This window comes from Aulostomus chinensis, chromosome 8, assembly GCF_037954235.1.
Source record: "Aulostomus chinensis isolate RoL2024-O1b breed Wild chromosome 8, RoL_Achi_v1.0, whole genome shotgun sequence".
In the NCBI taxonomy this organism is placed as follows: domain Eukaryota; kingdom Metazoa; phylum Chordata; class Actinopteri; order Syngnathiformes; family Aulostomidae; genus Aulostomus; species Aulostomus chinensis.
This window is the reverse complement of record NC_141327.1, coordinates 6,675,105-6,693,190: the sequence shown is the minus strand read 5'-3', so window position 1 is coordinate 6,693,190 and position 18,086 is coordinate 6,675,105. Positions and strand designations below refer to the sequence as shown.

At 41.5% G+C, this 18,086-nt stretch overlaps 2 protein-coding genes across 2 annotated transcripts; both read right to left on the bottom strand.

The window, feature by feature from the left end:
* Positions 1–57: 57 nt before the first annotated feature.
* Positions 58–1,742, bottom strand: hmx4 (H6 family homeobox 4). Its single transcript, XM_086210651.1, has 2 exons — positions 1,359–1,742; positions 58–1,250 (listed from the first exon to the last, which is right to left on the bottom strand). Exons 1-2 carry the CDS (start codon positions 1,579–1,581, stop codon positions 676–678), a joined length of 798 nt encoding a protein of 265 aa, XP_086066777.1. The 5' UTR covers positions 1,582–1,742; the 3' UTR covers positions 58–675.
* A 1,054-nt stretch (positions 1,743–2,796) lies between these two features.
* hmx1 (H6 family homeobox 1) lies at positions 2,797–4,977 on the bottom strand. The gene is made up of 2 exons (XM_086210055.1): positions 4,429–4,977; positions 2,797–3,633 (listed from the first exon to the last, which is right to left on the bottom strand). Exons 1-2 carry the CDS (start codon positions 4,721–4,723, stop codon positions 3,065–3,067), a joined length of 864 nt encoding a protein of 287 aa, XP_086066181.1. The 5' UTR covers positions 4,724–4,977; the 3' UTR covers positions 2,797–3,064.
* Positions 4,978–18,086: the final 13,109 nt, after the last annotated feature.

Genomic DNA, 18,086 nt, shown 5'->3' with positions numbered 1-18,086 from the left:
CTATCCAAACCGGATTAAAATATTCACCTTGTAAATTACTGAATCAGCTCTGTAAAATAGTTCTTGAAGATGTTTTAATTACAGTTTCAGTAAATGGTGTAATGAGCCTATATAGGCAAATGTGGAACAAAGTAAGCATAGTAGATTACTCAGGAAAAAAATATAGTCATGCGTGAAACATATAATAAAATGTTAATTACATTCATTTAAATACATATTTTCTGGAATTCAAAAGTTATTATGATACTGGAAATGCATGCAAATAGCTAAGGTATGGTAATTTCTTTGGTGGCTTCTGCTGCTGGAAATGCTGCTGTCAATAATAATAATAATAATAATAATAATAATAATAAACTATCGTGTAAATGATAAAACGTTGGGGTGAATGCTGTTGTAGGCCACCACCTGGCTATCGCTAGCTTAGCCTGCTATCTTCTCAGGTGAACAATTTTATGTTAGGCCTATAAAACCCAGAAATCCAAAATAAATAATACCGAAACAGCTTATTTTGATGTGATATGTTACTACTCATCTGCCATTGTACTCGCAGTCTTCTTAAAGAGTACAGGACTCAGACCCGGTCCCACCGTCTACAGGCTAAACCACTTAAATGCTCCAAAGTTGGCACCACACCATCAGAAAGTGTCTGTTTGACTTGGAGAATCCACGGCATCCTCATACGTCACCGTCGTACAGGCTGAAGTACTTGCTGGCGTTGGAGAAGCAGAGGTAAGGCGTGCTGCTCCCCGGGTACACCACGGGCAGAGGCACGGGCAGCAGGCATCTCCCCAGCAGGTTGCTCTCCTTGTACAAGGCCGGCAGTTGCCCCACCACCACCGGCTTTCCTGTCTCAGGGAAATCACTAACCGGTCCGTCCATTTCACTCGAAATTTGCCGTTTTAACTTATTCCTGCGGTTCTGAAACCATATTTTCACTTGTGTCTCAGTGAGTTGCAGGGAGCTGGCGAGGCAGGCGCGCTCTGCGCTGCTCAGATAACGTTTCATGTCGAAGGTAGACTCCAACTGGAAAATCTGTCTCTTAGAAAAAATCGTGCGTGTTTTCTTTTTCGTGATCAATTTGTTCTTCTTTCCAGGGCTACCAGCTTTGTGAGGGTCCGTGGCCGTGGTGGTGGTGCTGCTGTCGTCGCAGCTGCTGTCCCCGCTCTCGAAACGCACCTCCGCCGCCTTACTCGAGTCTCCGCGCCTGATGATGACCGATTCCGTCGCTCTGGTGCAGTCTGTGATGAACTCTGCATTAAAACAACACATGGTGTGACCCCAGTCCCAAACTGTGACCAAAGAGCACCCTCGAGTGTTGCGTATTGGAGAAGGGAACGTGTGTGAAGCAAAAACCTTACCACTCTCTTTAAGCCTGCTGTCCGGGTCCTGCCTCTGCGGGGCTCCGTGATCCTCGCTGAGGCTCTGGAAAGCATCTTTACGCATCGCCATGGCCGAGTCATCCTGCAGTCTGGCGGGTTGACAACTGTCACAGTTTCTCTCGCTAGTTTTCAGGTTAAGGATGTTGTCAATAGTGAATTTCAGAGAGGCGGCGGGTCGACATGGTGCGTCCACTTTATTCATTCTCACAAGCGTAGGTCCCCTTTTGTTTACCTCCGCGACTTTGCTCGGTCCTAAAGCTGAACCGGGACGTGAACCTCACCACTAACGTCTCAACGGTCCGCGCACCATAGCAGCATCCACTGAGCAGACACTGCTGGGCTTGCGATGCTCTGCCTGAACCGTTACTACTCTCACCCGACGGAACGCGCTGTGTCCTCGCTCATTGGTCCAGAGGAGCGCACGGCGCGGACCAATGACAACGAGGGGTTGGGCCAAGAAGGGAGGGACTCGTTCACACACTCCCTTCTGACTCCCCCTCTGAAGCGCACCCAGGGGTCTCTAGGAAAATGTATATTCAGCCATTATTTTAATTGATTATTGGCGGCATTACAATAATTTGACGCGACCAAAGAGCTGCACAACCTGAACTATGAATCTGTGATTACTACAATGAAACTCAGGTGTGTGTGTGTGTGTTTGTGTGTGTGTGTGTGTTTGTGTGGTGAGAGAGAGAGAGAGAGAGAGAGACAGAGAGAGAGAGACAGAGAGAGAGAGAAGTTAAATAAGATTGGGTGCTTTAATGAAACAGTTAAAAGCTTTGGAAGCTAAAAAATGTCCAAAATAAGTTTGTCAGATTTATTTTCCCTATAATAACACAATTATTCCACTTTTCTAAGCCCTGGAAAGACTCCAAATTGCATACATGAATTGTTTTTTTCTGTTGCTGTTGATTAATGACCTTTTTTAATCTCGTTTTAGCTGCACAAAGGTCTGCTGCAGCCTACGTGGTTTCCCTTTGATTATTTCATTTTATATTGTCATGTCGTTCAAGTTTTTTTTTTTTATCCTGGTACACTTCGGAAAAATCCGTTCTTAAAAAAATACTTTTTAAAATATAACTTTGGAATTTTGTCTTTACTTAAACTTTTGACAGTGAAGCCTTCATTTTAAAACATCCGGCGCAGTTTAATACTCTCTAATAAATAATGAACTACAATTTCTGTTCAGTGTTGTTTATAAAACCTGGTAACTATGTATATCTCGAACGTTAAAGGTTTACTCCAAGCAGAAACTGAGCTATATATGAAGTCTAGTGACGAAGATTAAAAAGGCACCTGTAATCTTGTGTCGCAACAAGTTATTCTGCGTGACTCCACAGCTGAAAGAGATGAAGACGCAGCAACAAGAAAACGACAAAATTGTGCTTGATTTTTTTTATTTATCTAATGTGTGAAAATGTGACAAAACTGTTAAATTGCGTGGTTTTAAATATAAAAGTTAGCAAAAATAAGTGTGTATTTAAACAAAGAGTACACGAGCAGCGTCGGGCCTCGGAGGCGCTGTGATGGTCAGGAGGCTCCTACTCTTGTAGACCTGAAGAGTCCGTGATAAGTTGGTCTCTCTGGCTATTAACTGAGTGCTCTCGGCAGCTCTGGTATTACTTCTCATTACTGCACAGTTTCACAGGGACTTTATATTACAGAGGTGTTACATGTGTTGGTGTCTACACCAGTCCAGTCATCTGAGATCTCAACATGCTCATGGAGTGAGCCAAGGACGACAAGGGGTGGTTGATGGAGTTGGAAAAGCCCGCCACGGGTGGAGAGAAGCCCAATGTTGTTGTGGGCGCGGGTCCTTCGTGATACAAAATGGGGACCCTGACTATCCGCTGCGTCGAGCTGGGAATATGTGCGGCCTCGATGTCTGCCGCTAGTTGTCTCTTCCATTTGTTCCTCCGGTTCTGGAACCAGATTTTGACTTGTGTCTCCGTCAAGTGCAGAGATGCCGCCAGGCCCGCTCTCTCCGAGCTGCTCAGGTATCGCTTCACGTCGAACGTGGACTCCAACTGGAACACTTGGCTGCGGCTGAACACGGTCCGCGTCTTCTTCTTCCGGGTGGAGTTCGGCTCAGAGGACCGTGTGTCTTCGTTGTCGTCTGTCAAGTGGCTGTCACCGGTTTTTCTGTCGGTTTCATCGCTGTCGTCTGTTATCGGCTCGGACACAGCAGGAGAACCTCTGTCGCTGGTAGATACCGAGCAGCAGTGGTCATCTGTACTAGTGTTATCCCTTGGACCTGTGAAAAACAAAAGAACGAGGGCTGGCTTTACGTGTTTTCATTAAATTTAAGCTAAGCAGGAAGTTCCGCAATAGTTTTATCATGACTGATTAAATCCATCAATATCTGTGCAGTTATAACCTGTTTGGTGTGTGTTTATGTGGTAAGAATAAAACAATGATGGTGACCCTGGAATTTAAAGATCAGTGACACTGCACCTTGAGGGAGGGCCAATATGATGCATACGAGTGCCGAAATGGGTGCAATCGTGCGTAAAAGGGTCACGAGTTAGACGTGCGAGCTCCTCTTCAGTTTTATGAAAGGTATTTTTGCATAATCCACGCGCGTAATCTTGATGTGTTCTTACAACTATCCCTCAAACTTTGCAGCATCACATCTGATTCTATCTGTTACAGGTTGTCTTTAACAAATGTTAGGGACACGATGGCCTTTATAAAGTTTGAGAATCTCTGTGTACTCGGGGTGAATGTTTTGTATAAACCCGTGCAAACATCAAGGCCCTCCCCAGATGAATCACACCACCAATGAAGCTGCTTAAATCTGACCTGAGGCAATGAGTCACAAACACACTAAGCAGTTCTTTGATACAAGGCTTCATGACTGCCAGTGTTCCTTGTAAATCAAGTGTAATAAAGACAAACACTTGCTTATTGAATGCATGTAGTTGATTAGTTCAACAAACGAGTTTCCATTATTTTTCTTCATTTTTTCCCCCTATTGCGTTCGATTCGACAATATTGTCTGGCCTTGACGAAATAATCTTTTCATCCTTTGGGCACAAAAACTACTCACTGTGTGCTGTGTCCAAAGCCCTGGAGATGAAGGCAGCGCTCCCGCGGTACCACTGCAGTTGTGAGTCCATGTATGGGGACCGGGCTGTGGCACCTAGAGATCCCAGCGCGCTCGCATCCGCATGCAGCGCGTTCAGGACCCGGCTGGTGGACACGGTCACCGCACTAGCGTCCCCTCGGCTGCCATCGGACGTACATTCCGTCTCAGTCCGCGCTTTTCCCAGCAAATTCTCGATGAAAAAAGACGACGCCTTCGATGAAGTGGGAGTTCGAGTGTTCGACAGTCTCTCTTGCATGCTCACGGTGTTTTGATTGTTTTTTGTTTTGATTGTTTTTTTTACGCACAAAACGAGCGGATCCTCTCCCTACCAAAAGTCCCATTAGTCATTGTAAGCATCGCTTCTTTTTCGCTCTCCTCCGAGGATAAGGAGTCATTGCATGGAACGGGGCTGTACTGTGCCAGCAGGAGGAGATGGAGACAGAGACGGAAGCAGTTGTACAGAGAAACGTCAAGTCACGCTGAAAGAGCTGAGGGCATCCAGCGATTGGACGAGCGTGATAGCAAATGGGGTTTTCCAGGGAACGGAGCACCACTGTCTCTCTACGTCAGTGTGTGTGTCTGTGTGAGTGTGTGTGTTTGGGTGTGTGTGTGTGTGTATGTGCGCGCGCGCGCGTCTGTGTGTGCGTGTGTGTGTGTGTGAGAGAGAGAGAGAGAGCGAGCGAGAGAAGAGAAAACCTCTGTGCTTCTCTTTATTTGGGTCAATTAGAGTGTAAATCAAACTTAAGATCCGACAGAGCAGCAGACATCCCCGGGGCCACGACCCCCGGCCCTTTGGTGAAGGCAAGTGATCTATTAGCAGGCAGCACCACATTATGGATCATTTCATTTTAACTCTGTGTGTGTGTGTGTGTGTGTGTGTGTGTGTGTGTGTGTGTGTGTGTGTGTGTGTGTGTGTGTGTGTAAGCAGCAGATGCTGCTCTGAATGATACAATATACGATACCTGATATAGGCTGTATCGAGTCAGAAGCTTGTTACAAACACATCGTGCAGACTCTTATTGTACATGCCAATTAATTATTCAAGAATAGTTCACAATTCGTTCTCGATGTCATGCAGGAGTTCTGTTCCGAACGCATGGGGGTACTGACCCGTACAAAATGCCTTGTGGTAGCTGCGTCTTGGAGATGCGTCTGCTACTGTCAAAGGTTATCAAAACTTTGTGTAATGGCTAAAAAGCTGAAATAATAACAAGCCTGTTTATCTGAAGCCGCGCTGCATGGTTTCATTAGGAGTAACTCCGCATGATCTCCCTCCTATATGTCTGCTTTTGCGCAGAATCGTTTGATTGAAAATCTGTAAAAACTTGAAAATTGCTAATGTATTTATTTTTATTCTTAAGAACCTCTCCATGTGACCTCAAAGACGCAGAACGGCATCCAGCACAGAAGCAACCGTAAAACCAATAAAAAAGTTGACATAATCGCCACTTTTTTACTGTTTCATACTGACCGTGATAGCACGACGGTCTTAAAGCTTTACATGAAAAAGGAAGTTATCAAGAAACTCTGTGTCGCAGATGAAGATAAACGCTTCACCATCAGATAATTTAAGATGGGAATAAGTGCTGACGGGCGTCTTTACCCTTTTCGTTGAAATGGCAAGACATTTGAGCTTTTTATTTCCCTCAATGAAGTCAGCGTCTGTGACCTTTAACTTCTCTCTCTCTCTCTCTCTCTCTCTCTCTCTCTCTCTCTCTCTCTCTCTCTCTCCCTCAGGCTAGACTTGATCTTTGACAGAGGATCAACGCTAATGTTGCTCTTCAAGCTAACACTTAGTCGAGACAACAGTAACATGAGCCCTGCACCTGTGTGCTACTAGTCCTATCTCGAAACACTCTTCAGACTGGCTGATCAGTGTCTCATTGTCCTCCCAAGAAACTGAAATCAATTCTAAAACCAGTGCTAAACTTCCTGTTTAATTAGCAGGGATCATGGTCTTGGGCTAATGTGTTTAATTAATTGATTATTAAGAAGTAACTTGCATGTATGTAAAAGACCACCAGTTTAGCAGATGAAGAACTTTAGAATATCTAATCTAATATGTTGTTATAGTGTTTTTACAAATCAAAGCAAATGTACGAAAATGTAAGAAAGTAGTCATGGACATCTGAAAAACGTGTGAACATGTGACAGTGTGTTTCCACATGTTGGTGTTGTCCAACAGTTAACGTGATAAATCAAGATCCGACACATCTGGTTCAAACATCAGCAGCATTTACATACCAGTAGGTTGCTAATCTTTTTATAGGCAAACGTTAGCATTTGTTCCCTGTTTGATTTGGATAAATCTGTTCGGGTTTGTTCAAATCCCACATTAGATCAAGATTCTCTGTGTACACCGACTGGTCGGACTGATGTGGCACCCCAGCCGGCACCCCTGCTCCGGGAGCCGACAGCCAGGACCCAGAGGCCCCTCTCACTTTTCTCTCTCCCTCCTCTGATCCTTATCCAGCCTGGCGTGCCCTTTGCTTTCTGTGGCCTACTGGCCTGCAACAACCCCCCCCCCCTTCTCCCCCCCTTCTCCATGCCACCGCAGCTCTGACATCAGCTCCTGACTGAAAATCACTTTCACCGCACAAAATCATATCATCAGCATGTGCTCCCGGAGACAGCTGCATCAAATTGACCGTGTTCCTCTAGTTGGCGGTGGTGAGTGTTTTCCAGCCTTTGGTGCTGCCAGGCCTGCAACACACTGGTGCAGTTGTGTTATCCTCTGTGACATGGTGGTGAGATTAAATTGCATGGTGTTGGAAAGCAAATTGACTGTGAATAACATAGATTATATGTTTGGAAATGTATCACAGGAGAAATAATGAACACTTTCCAGTGCTCTTGGTGATGGCTATTTCCATTTTGCAAGCAGTCACAGATCTTTTATTTTCTTTTTTGGTAAATAGTAGCTCCCAGAGATGGGAAGTAACAAAGTATAAATATTTTGTTATGACCTAAGTAGATTTTCAGGTATCTGCACTTGATTATTGTTCTGGAAACTTTGTACTTTTTCCATTGCATTTTAACAAATATCGGTACTTTTTACTCCTCAGGTTTAAAAACAGATTCGTTGGTTTGGTTTTGATGCTGACAGACGAAAACAAAATTTAAAAAATGATGCGTAATATATAATGTTAAAGACCTCTTCAGAGAAACAAGAGACGAGAGTTTTGTCCAAGAGGGATGACGATGTGCTCAGTTCTTTAGAAAGGTGGCAGTAATGCATGTAATGTCCGTTGCCACAGAAGAAGACAGCCACTGCACCCAGCTGTTAGATGTCCAAAGTGTGTCTTGGATAGTGAAGAATGAGATGTTGGTGGCGTGTGAGGAGAGGAGGAGCATTTTTTTTGTTGTACTTTTGAATTTAGAGCCTGTACTTGTGCTTTGTTCTTCAACCTTATTTTAGACATTGAGAGGGGATTTATTTATTTTTATTCTTATTTTTTTCGCTTTTTGGGATTCATTGTTCCTTTTTTGCATATGAGTGATGTGCTTGTTTGTAGACTGAAAACTGCTCCGTACATGAGATGGCTTTCATTGACAAAAGTTGATTTGTCTGATAGTACCAATAATTGCAAATAGTTTATTTATTTCAAAGTTGGGTTGTATGTGGTAGTCCTTTTTTGCGTATTTGAATTATGACCAACAACCACACATGACCCCACAATGACTTTGTTCTCGTGATATTTGTCACAACATCCTGAGTGACATCTCATCCCTCAAAGATTGACAATTTGCTTGCCGATGGGGCAACATGTCCCATGTGCTCACTGATAATTGTAAAGTTTATCACTCTGTACTGAAAATTTTTTTAAATAAATGACTGTGAAATACAAATAAATTCCCTAGGCTTGTTTACTTTGGTTTAGTGATTTCCTCGGCTGATGATGTGTAGAGTGTAAAGTGTGACAAGATGCCCTGGTCCTCCCTTCTCTTGCCCCCTCTGATAGCAAATCTGAGACATTGAATGAATAAGTACATATTTATGAATTTTCACTTTATATTTGCAGTATTTTATGAGAATGGGTTATTTTCATTACCATATATTTACTCTCATTTCCTGAATTTTGACATTACTAATCACACATTTATAAGCACCAGTGGTGGCGTCCACTGTGACTTTAATGGTCAGTCAGTGTGGAGACGGTTTGACCTACTTCATTAGACTGGAGGCAGTGAGACAGGAAGGCGAGACAGGAAGGCATGTAGATCCTCTGGGGCAATTCACAGCTCTCTTTACATAAAGAAAATCTTCATAGTGATGCAGTGAAGTATAGTGACCTCAGCTGACTGGACATGCACAGACCCAACCACATGCAACTGCACATTTCCACAGTGCACAAATTGTGGCACCAACAACGAAGTAAATGTAGCTGTCAGTATGGCACAGCTGAGACTTTAGATGAGAGATCATTGGACCTGTGGTTTTAGGGGGGCCCTCTGATGGTTGACAAAGTTCAGTGCACCTCAGGTTAGTATATCAGTTCAGCACAAAAGAAAGTTCACTTTGCAGCAGAGTAGTAGATGCAGAAACGTCTTTGCACCATGCTGGTCATAAAGCAGCCACAGTCATTCATAAGCTGTCTTTGCCCTCAGTTAACATTCTGCTGGCAGGCTAAGTGCCTGCTGGATGATGATTAAAGCTGATGAAGTTTCACCACTTCAGATCAGTATTAAGAGAAATACATATATTTGTGTTGCAAATCCTCTCAAGTATTTTATATTTTGTCAGTTTCAATTGTAGTGTGAAGCATTGTCATCTCTTCTGTATTTGAAGAAAAACTCCTGAACCGGTGATCAACTAAGCCTGACTGTGCTAGCTCTGGCATTAATAATTCACTGTACATAAGGAGTTGATGCTGCATAGTTTGTTCTCATTGATAGTATTAGCCAGGGTGAGCATTCTCGGCCAGACTTTGTGACGCCAGCAGACCGGCATAAAGTGGGCTTTAATTGCCCATAATCTCTACTGTTCTCTCTCTCTCTCCTCCCAGAACAAGTCAACGGCATTTAGTCTACAAATGCAAGACTTGAGCAGGGTGTTTTCTAACTCCCTATCGACGCAGATCCCACAAGCAGGAATGTTTGGAGGAGATTTTCAACTCCAAAATCAAAGGGGGGATTTGGAGATTTCTTACACCCAAGCTGACTGTATAGGGATTTCAAGTCAGCACTTTCATATTTGTATCCAAAGCAAAGTTAAGAGCTTTACTCCCCAAGGAACATTGTTTTCCCCCTCAAGACAAACTTTATTAGTGTTGCCTACCTGGATTTGAAACTATATATATATATACATATATATATATATATATATAGAGAGAGAGAGAGAGAGAGAGAGAGTCAAATATATCAAAAACACAATTTAAAGAATAAGGGGAAACGCTTCACCTTTTAAGAATGGCTAACAATTGATGTGCATGTTTTTAATACTTTGCATCCTTAATTTTGTTGTCAAATTCCTTCTCTCAATGGATTTGTGCCAATTTTATTTTATGAAGGTGACGCATTTCATCGCTATGCTGTCAGTAAGCAGTACTCTCATTTTAAAGTCCCTAAAATACAGTCATACTTTTTTTTACCTTTCTTAATTATATTTCGTGAATAGCAAAAGTGCATCATATCACATTTTATTATAACCATAGGAAACATGTATGGTTTTCGTCACTCTTTGAAAATTGTCAATTATAGAATATAAGAAAAATAATTGGTTTAATTTTCTTTCCTTTTTTTTTTTTTTACATTTATTGATCTCTCTATTTAAATGTTAGTCATGACAAGGATCACAACACTAGCAAGAACACTTTAACAATCCCTGAAGGAAAATGTAGTCGCTATTGAATTTAATAAAATAAAATACAAATGAAATATCTCACTGATTTAGTAAAAAATCCCTCCATCTTAAACTGGCCTAACTAAAATATAAAATCTCTGTTGCTTATAAAACGTTGTCATGCATCGTATATACATGACCAAATTTTCCGTTTTATGGCAGCAGGAGTTTTGCCTAAAACTCGACACTAAATCCCAATGACAGAATTGGTTAAATTAAAAAAAAAAAAAAGAAAATGTCTGAAGAGATTGGGAATTACACTTATTTATTTTTACAGCTCGTAACTGCTTTTTGGACTCATTGGGTGTATTGAAACATAAAAGTCTATAAATGGTGGCAAAGTTCTGAGATTAATCGAGGTGAGTTTTTCCGTGGTTAAATACCGGAGATCACAACTGCCAACTTCTCCACTTATAAGGCCTTATGTGTCTGGAAGACTTCTAACGGGAATGTCCGTTTGTTTAACCTCTTTACGGTACGTTAACCCCTGTCAGGACGCGCTCGTCAGATCGCTACAGAGGCACTGAAAAGCGGGGACCTTTCCTCCCGTCCGCCGGCCCTCGCGGTTCCTGCACGGGCTCAGACCTGTTCAGGATACTTGGTGAGCCCCTGCACTCCCCAGACACACGTTTCCACAGAAAAACTTACTTTTCTGCGAAATGCGAGCGAATCAAACCTTAAAACGAGGTGATGTTTCGTAATTTATTGCATAGAGAGGAGAATTGAACTGGCCAGTAACTAGACATTTTAAAAAACTTAACTGGTGAGATTTTATGGGGGTTTAGTTCGGGGGGGTCCCTTGTTTAACGTATTTGGTTACAATAGCGTAGGGCGTGATGCTCAATGTTTGAAGTCGCTGTTTGAGAGAAAATTACTGTGTTGCATATGTTTTTTTCTGTTAGGAGTTAATGTCATTAGACAGTCACGTGTCTGACGTAACACTTCTAAAGCTGTTTAGGCTAATTGGTTTAATTTGAAAGCAATTAAAACATCAAGGCATATGCAGATGTAGTGATGAAAAGATAGAACTTTGCTTTCAAGTACATACCAAGGTCATACCCTAAAGCTGCTGCGGTGTGTCTGGGTTCAACCATCAAGCCATTGTTTACTGATTATTGTTTTATTTCATTTTGTCTCCCTCACTCACGTTCGTCACGTCAAAACGGTCCCTCGAGCGCTCGAGGTGCGTCATTCCACCAAGTTCGAATGATGCCACCCTACTGGTCTCTCCATATTGCTGTAAATTATCAGACCAACTCAAAAGTGAATCCTCTGACATTGAGGCTGGATCCATACATCTGTTTCCGTAACTGAATCGAAGTCGTAAACATTTGGTTGCCTTACCTGGAGGATGTGTGAAAACATTTAGTTTTTCCCTGTCAGTATTTTTCGTTTGTTCTACTGCATTTAACTCTTGTCAAGACAGGCTGTACCCCGGATGTTTTATGAATTAAAGAAGAAAAGAAAAGAAAAAAAAAAGAACACACTCAATCAGGTACGGTTAATGTAATGGGATCCAATACATTATTTGTTTCAGATACTCAGCCTGTATTAAATTTTTGTTCCATCTTTTATATTACCAACATATTAAGTGTAATTATTACCTTCCTGGAAGTTTAAACAACAACTGAAAATGATATACAGAATAATACACAGTATATCATGTTTGTTTTATTACTCTTCCAATGAAATAAATTGTATTATGTAGTGGAATGAAAACTCAGAGTAGTGTGGTTGTGTGTGTGCGTGTGTGTGTGTGTGTGGGTGGGTGGGTGGGTGGTGGTGTGTGTGGGTGTTTATTTCTTGTTGTGAAAGCCAGCTTTAGTACCCAGCATTTTTTTGTGAAGTAAGGTAATTTCTTGGCAGGGCTTATTTCAAAAAATGAAGGGGTGTAGAAAAAAAAAGGCAGCGGGAGTGGACACCAAGGAAGCTTTAGGTGGGGGCACACTTATAGACAGCTGTATTACAACAGTGTATTAAAGAATGCCAGTTCTATAATCGCCATGGGATAAAGCCTCATAAAACATAGTGCTGTCACATATCCCTAATTCAGGCAAAGCTTGACATGCTTTTTATTTTGGGGGGAAACAAAAGAAATAAAATGAAATACTTATTCTATACACACTATAAAACTGAAAATGCTAAATGAAAATTTTAAATGAATAATTTTAATTTGCTGTAATCACATACGCAATGATAATTGATGCATAATATGTACTGTATGTCTTTCAGTGACAAGTCTCTTTTTCCGTAATACTGAAATTGATAATATTCACACTAATAATGATAATTTCAAACATATTTTCAACAACATATTGTATCATATAAAATTGGAAGCGCAAATTTTGCTTTCTTTTGAAAGAATTTTCTCGTTTCTTTTCATTTTCTTCTATTTTTGTTTATGTTTTTAGAGTTCATAACATTCGTGAAGCTGAAAAAAAATCGTCACGCAAATAGTTTGTTGCCTCTCTGTGCAGCATCCAAAAGCAAAGTTTAAGACTCAAGGTAGGACAAAGTATGACAACTGGATTAAAATTTACTGTAGGAAGTGTGTGTGTGTGTGTGGGGGGGGGGGGGTGCAAGTACTATGAAAACTATTGATACAAATTCATACTGAAACAACATGCAGTAGAAACTGATGGAATCTGCTTGCTAAACTTAATTTTCTGCTGAAAAGAAGCTGGTAAATATGATCCAAACATGAGAGGAAGATAGCAAAAACTTTAAAACCAACAACAAGTCATTATTTTAATGCTTTTGGCAAATATTAAGTGGAACTTTATCTCTTATACAAGAAACCAATACTACAGCAGGAACCAAATTAATTGGTGTCCATTCTCATCTTTCTTCTTTTGGGACATCTTTTGTGGCATTCTGCAACCATAATAGGAAGATTGTGAGATGATTGCTGACTTGCTTTTATGCTATTTATCATGCAAAGTGAAAAAAATTGATTGATTGATTGATTGATCAGATGGTGAAAAACCTAGCAAAAGACTATAAGAAGATGAAAATAAAGTAAAAGGGATGAGAATGGGTCAGGGAGAGCTGTTAACCCAACCTAAAGATTTATCCAATGCAGTCCAGCCCACAGTGAGTGCTTTTATCTGTATGTAATACACACTATATACTTGTGTTACATATGAGTGTGTATGCACATGTGCCTGTGTGTGTTCACCAGGGTGTTTTCTATAGTCTTGTCACGCAATGGTCCTTCAAGCCCCACCCATCCACTGCCACACTTCCTGAATGGGTGTGGAATCCTTAGACAAACACACACACAAGCCCACACACACACAAGCATGCGCGCACACTCACATGCACACACATGCACACACTACATGCATATATACACAAAAACACACACATTCTGAGAGATGTCCTACTTTCAGTAGCACTCAGCTATAAAGTGATTATAAAATAGTCTTGATTGTGGTAGGCCTGTTTAATGTGCTGTCAATACAGGGATCACCTTAATCTGACCATCCCCCTCCTGGGTTGAGCTCTCATGATGCCTTACAATGGCAATGTTGCTCCTAATCTCCATCACAACCTAATGGTTGTATACAGTGTGGATCATTAGTGAAGCAAAATGGTCCAAATTCAAGTATCAATCAGATTGAGCTCCAGCTGTGAAACAGCATGTCTTCTCTCTGATTGGAGCAGTTCTGATTACACCTCTGTCAGGCCGAGGGCTACTCCATACAGTACAGTTACACAAATGCTCAAAAATTATTGCAGATGTAACTTCCATTCAATCAAAACATGACTGACATCAGGAAGTTTTGCCGGTCTACTTCAGTTCTTGCTTGTTGCATAGTCACATAAAAAAAAAGAAAATTTAGTGACATTCCACACAGCAAACAAACCACATTAAATAATCATTTTATGTTTTGAGAGTTCATACAGTCATGAAAATCATGGGGAAAAAAAATCATGGCAATTTCCAAGCCTGGAAAAGTTTTCCAAAAATAAGTAGAGCCAGAAATTGGCAAACTCATGGGTATTTGCTTCTATTACAGTACGTGCGATCAGTATCAACTGAGCAGATTTTGGAATAATACTGATCTACTCCAATACTTAATCTGTATCAAACAATATAGCTTGTCATTCCTTAAATATATACAGATAACATGGATTAATTTTGGTTTCTTTTCAATGTGTAAACAGAGGTTTCAGAGAATTTCTGGTTATCAAAGGTCTAGTCACCTCTGTTGATAGATGATTGGACAGGGATTGATGAAATGAATCCTGCTTTATGGATATATTCTTGCAATTTAATTCTGGTTGTTTTTATTTAGAAATAAAGATCAGATGAATTAAATAGAAAATTGATTTTGTTTGCCGCTACTCTCCAAAAGAGGAGTTTCATTGAATATGTATTCCATTCTGATTAGTTATCCAGCATTTGTCATACATTTTCACCAATATTATACTGTATGTTTTTTTTGCTGGAGGATTGTGATTTTGAGTTCAGCCCATCTGTACCATTTTCTGATGTCTCACTAATACCATGAAATCCTTAAAATTTGGCATAAAGAGACAATCACCATGTGATCTGTAGACATAAGTGTGAGAGTCATATTTAGATACCTGGATGCCTACCCTGGAGTACATAAACAGATGATCACATTTCCTTCTGCTTTCTCTACTGGTAACTGGCCTTTGTCACAAGAGATCTATAAGGTAAATGGACTCAATTTTATATAGCGCTTTTCTACCTTAGCGGTACTCAAAGCACTTTACAGTGTCATCTCATTCACCCATTCACACACAGATGGTGGAGGCTGCCATGCAAGGCGTCAACCTACTCATCAGGAGCAATTATGGGTTCAGTATCTTGCTCAAGGACACTTTGACATGGTCACCGGGGTCGAGGATCGAACCAGCAACCCTTCGGTTGCTAGACGGCCACTCTACCCCTGAGCCATGCCGCCCAACAGGTCAACAACCTGGCCATCACCTGATGAAGAACACAGAGAGAGGGGGGGGGGGGGCAGAAAGAGAAGCATCACTAGGTGGCACCAGAGTACTTTGTTTCATCAGCTCCCTCTAGTGCTGTCAGTCCAACAACATCTTCAGGTGTCTTGTGGTTCCACGTTGAAGTACTTTGAGTGTAATATGAACACCAACCATAAGATGGTAGTAGAGTCAAAAGAATGCAAACCTCAAGAAAACCTCCTGGAATTTTTCTTTCAGTTGGCATGGCAACAAGTAGGGTTTTCCACTTCTCCCAAAGGGTTCAAATTTCCAAGGTCCATCGTACTGCCTTTATAGCTGTTTGGGGAGGCCAGTGATTTAAGCGCCACTCAGAGAAAATCACTGTAGTGATCTCTAAGTAGAGATAGACTGAGGTACCTCATCCATTTGTTGAAACAGATCTAGATGAAATATCCATCCATCCATCCATTTTCTTCCGCTTATCCTGTTTAGGGTCGTGGGGGCGGGCTGGAGCCTATCCCAACGGCTTTCGGGCGAGAGGCGGGGTTCACCCTGGACAGGTCACCAGTCCATCACAGGGCCAACACACACAGACGGACAACCATTCACACTCACAGCCATGCCTACAGTCAATTTAGAGTATCCAATCAGCCTCGTCCCCTCTTGATGTCTTTGGACTGTGGGAGGAAGCCGGAGTACCTGGAGAGAACCCACGCAGGCACAGGGAGAACATGGAGACTCCACACAGAAAGATCCCGTGCCCGAGCTGGGACTCGAACCTTCTTGCTGTGAAGTGACAGTGCTAACCACTGCACCACCGTGCCGCCTCCAGATGAAATATGACTTTCTAAATCATCTAAAACCTGTACTTTGGGCTATGATTTATGAATGCTGTCACTTTTTTAGGTCCACAGATTTGTGAATAAAATGTAAGGATCAAATTGTTCCTCTACAAATACGCCAATGGCATGAGCCCTCAAGTCTTGTAATTACCTGTGTGAATTACCTCAGTGGGTCCACAGCAGCTGAATATCCTTCTGCACATCTAAAAGGGACCCAAGGCTCAGGTGACTGTTGTAGGAGTGGAAAATGAACAGCATCCAAGGGCTGGTGCATAAAATGTGACACTGTGGATATGCTCTACAGGATTCTGCCACAGACAATTGAGAGAAATACAATAACAAGTGCGTAAGGCAGCTGACACAAAGTAAAATGCTGACTATATCTAGAAGTTCCAAAGAGCCATTGAAGAGCAGCTGGGGAGGCAAGGTGTCCGCAGCTGATGAGGTGATTGGGGACAAGTGGGCGGGAGGCATTGCTGGACTGAAGCAGAAAACACGCTCTCAAACTGCAGAGAAGACAAGAAGGAGAAAGAAGGAGGTGGGGTGGATGTTGCCTGAATCATCAAAGTTACTCTGGATATTGTGCTGATGACTGATAACAAACATAAAGGAGACAATTGACAAAATAAGGATTTGGCTTTGTCTTTCATTTTTATTATTTTTGGTACTCTGTCAAACAACCACTCATCACCCACCTCACAAAGCTATTTATAAAAATCCCCCAGGAAAAAAATTTTTTTTAGCCAGTTTCTAACAGAACTATTTAATTATGACCCAAAGCTGATCTTTGTCAACATAAATAGTTAGTGAATGCCCCCCCCCCCAACATCCACCAAGTCAAACTCCCAACCTACTTGTGTCGTCGAGGAAAGCTTTAAACAGCTGTGAGGTCTGAAGGATTTAATGTGCTTTGAACTTGGTAACTGTCACATCCTTGGACAGTGTCTGAAGTTCCCTTCCCCACACCTTCCCCACATCAAGGGCTGACTCTTCTGAGCTCTCTTTTGTATTCTTCACTCAACTACTTCCATCACACTTTGTGTGCACAACAGATTGCAACATCTCCTTTTTTGTGATTCATGATGTACAAGTGTTCATATTTTTTTGCAGGCCCACCCGGACGTTACTACAGCACCTCCATGGGTTACCCTTGTGCATAATCCAAGGGTGATTTTCCACTGTATTTTAGATTTTAATCTTTGTGCGTCCATAGTGGATCCATCTATTCTGTTGCCTATATATATATATATATATATATATATATATATATATATATATATATAGTCTGTCTGTCACCAGCACGACACTAATTATTATTTCCTCTTGGAATAATGTATTACATTATCAGTTAAATAGGTTTTATAGGTGAAATTCTTCAAGTTACTGTTCTGTCCTCACAAATGTGAATTATGTCATCATACTGCATTTCCAATTATGTCTAAACTACTGTGGTTAAACAAAGCACTCGTGATCAGGGCTTCACTAATGTATGCATGTGTGCATTTGTGTGTGAGTACCATGTAAACCTGGCATTGCGTTCTGCATATGTTATTTCCTTTGAGATTTAAATGAACAGGAAAATGGGATTTATACAATTTCATCCCATCCATCGTTAAATTTTTGTTGCCTCGGGTGCTTTGAATGATTAAGAGCTTGAGATATTTCAGTCAGGCTACGATGATTTAGCGGACCAAATGTCAAACGGTACAGTATTAGACGGACTGCCCCAGACTGAGTCAGCAGACAGCTATTTGTCAAACTCTGCTTTGAAGTTTAGGTAAACGCTAATATGGGTGGTCACGGGATTTTTAGATTAATGGGCAAGGTTATACACATATTCATAGTCTGAATGTACTACGTGTGCACAAATACCCAAGTGCTCTCTTCACCACTTTCACCTCATAGCTCAGGGTGAGTAAAATCATGGAGGGAAGTCTGCTTACATCACAGGAGTGGGTCAATATTCAATTCAAATAATATATCTTATGCGTTCT

Excerpts from the sequence above, each read along its gene's own strand:
- hmx4 (XM_086210651.1), bottom strand. The coding sequence starts at position 1,581 with ATGAATAAAGTGGACGCACCATGTCGACCCGCCGCCTCTCTGAAATTC. Across the intron at positions 1,251-1,358 it reads CAGCAGGCTTAAAGAGAGTG|AGTTCATCACAGACTGCACC; the intron begins GTAAGGTTTTTG and ends GTTTTAATGCAG.
- hmx1 (XM_086210055.1), bottom strand. The coding sequence starts at position 4,723 with ATGCAAGAGAGACTGTCGAACACTCGAACTCCCACTTCATCGAAGGCG. Across the intron at positions 3,634-4,428 it reads GGCTTTGGACACAGCACACA|GTCCAAGGGATAACACTAGT; the intron begins GTGAGTAGTTTT and ends TGTTTTTCACAG.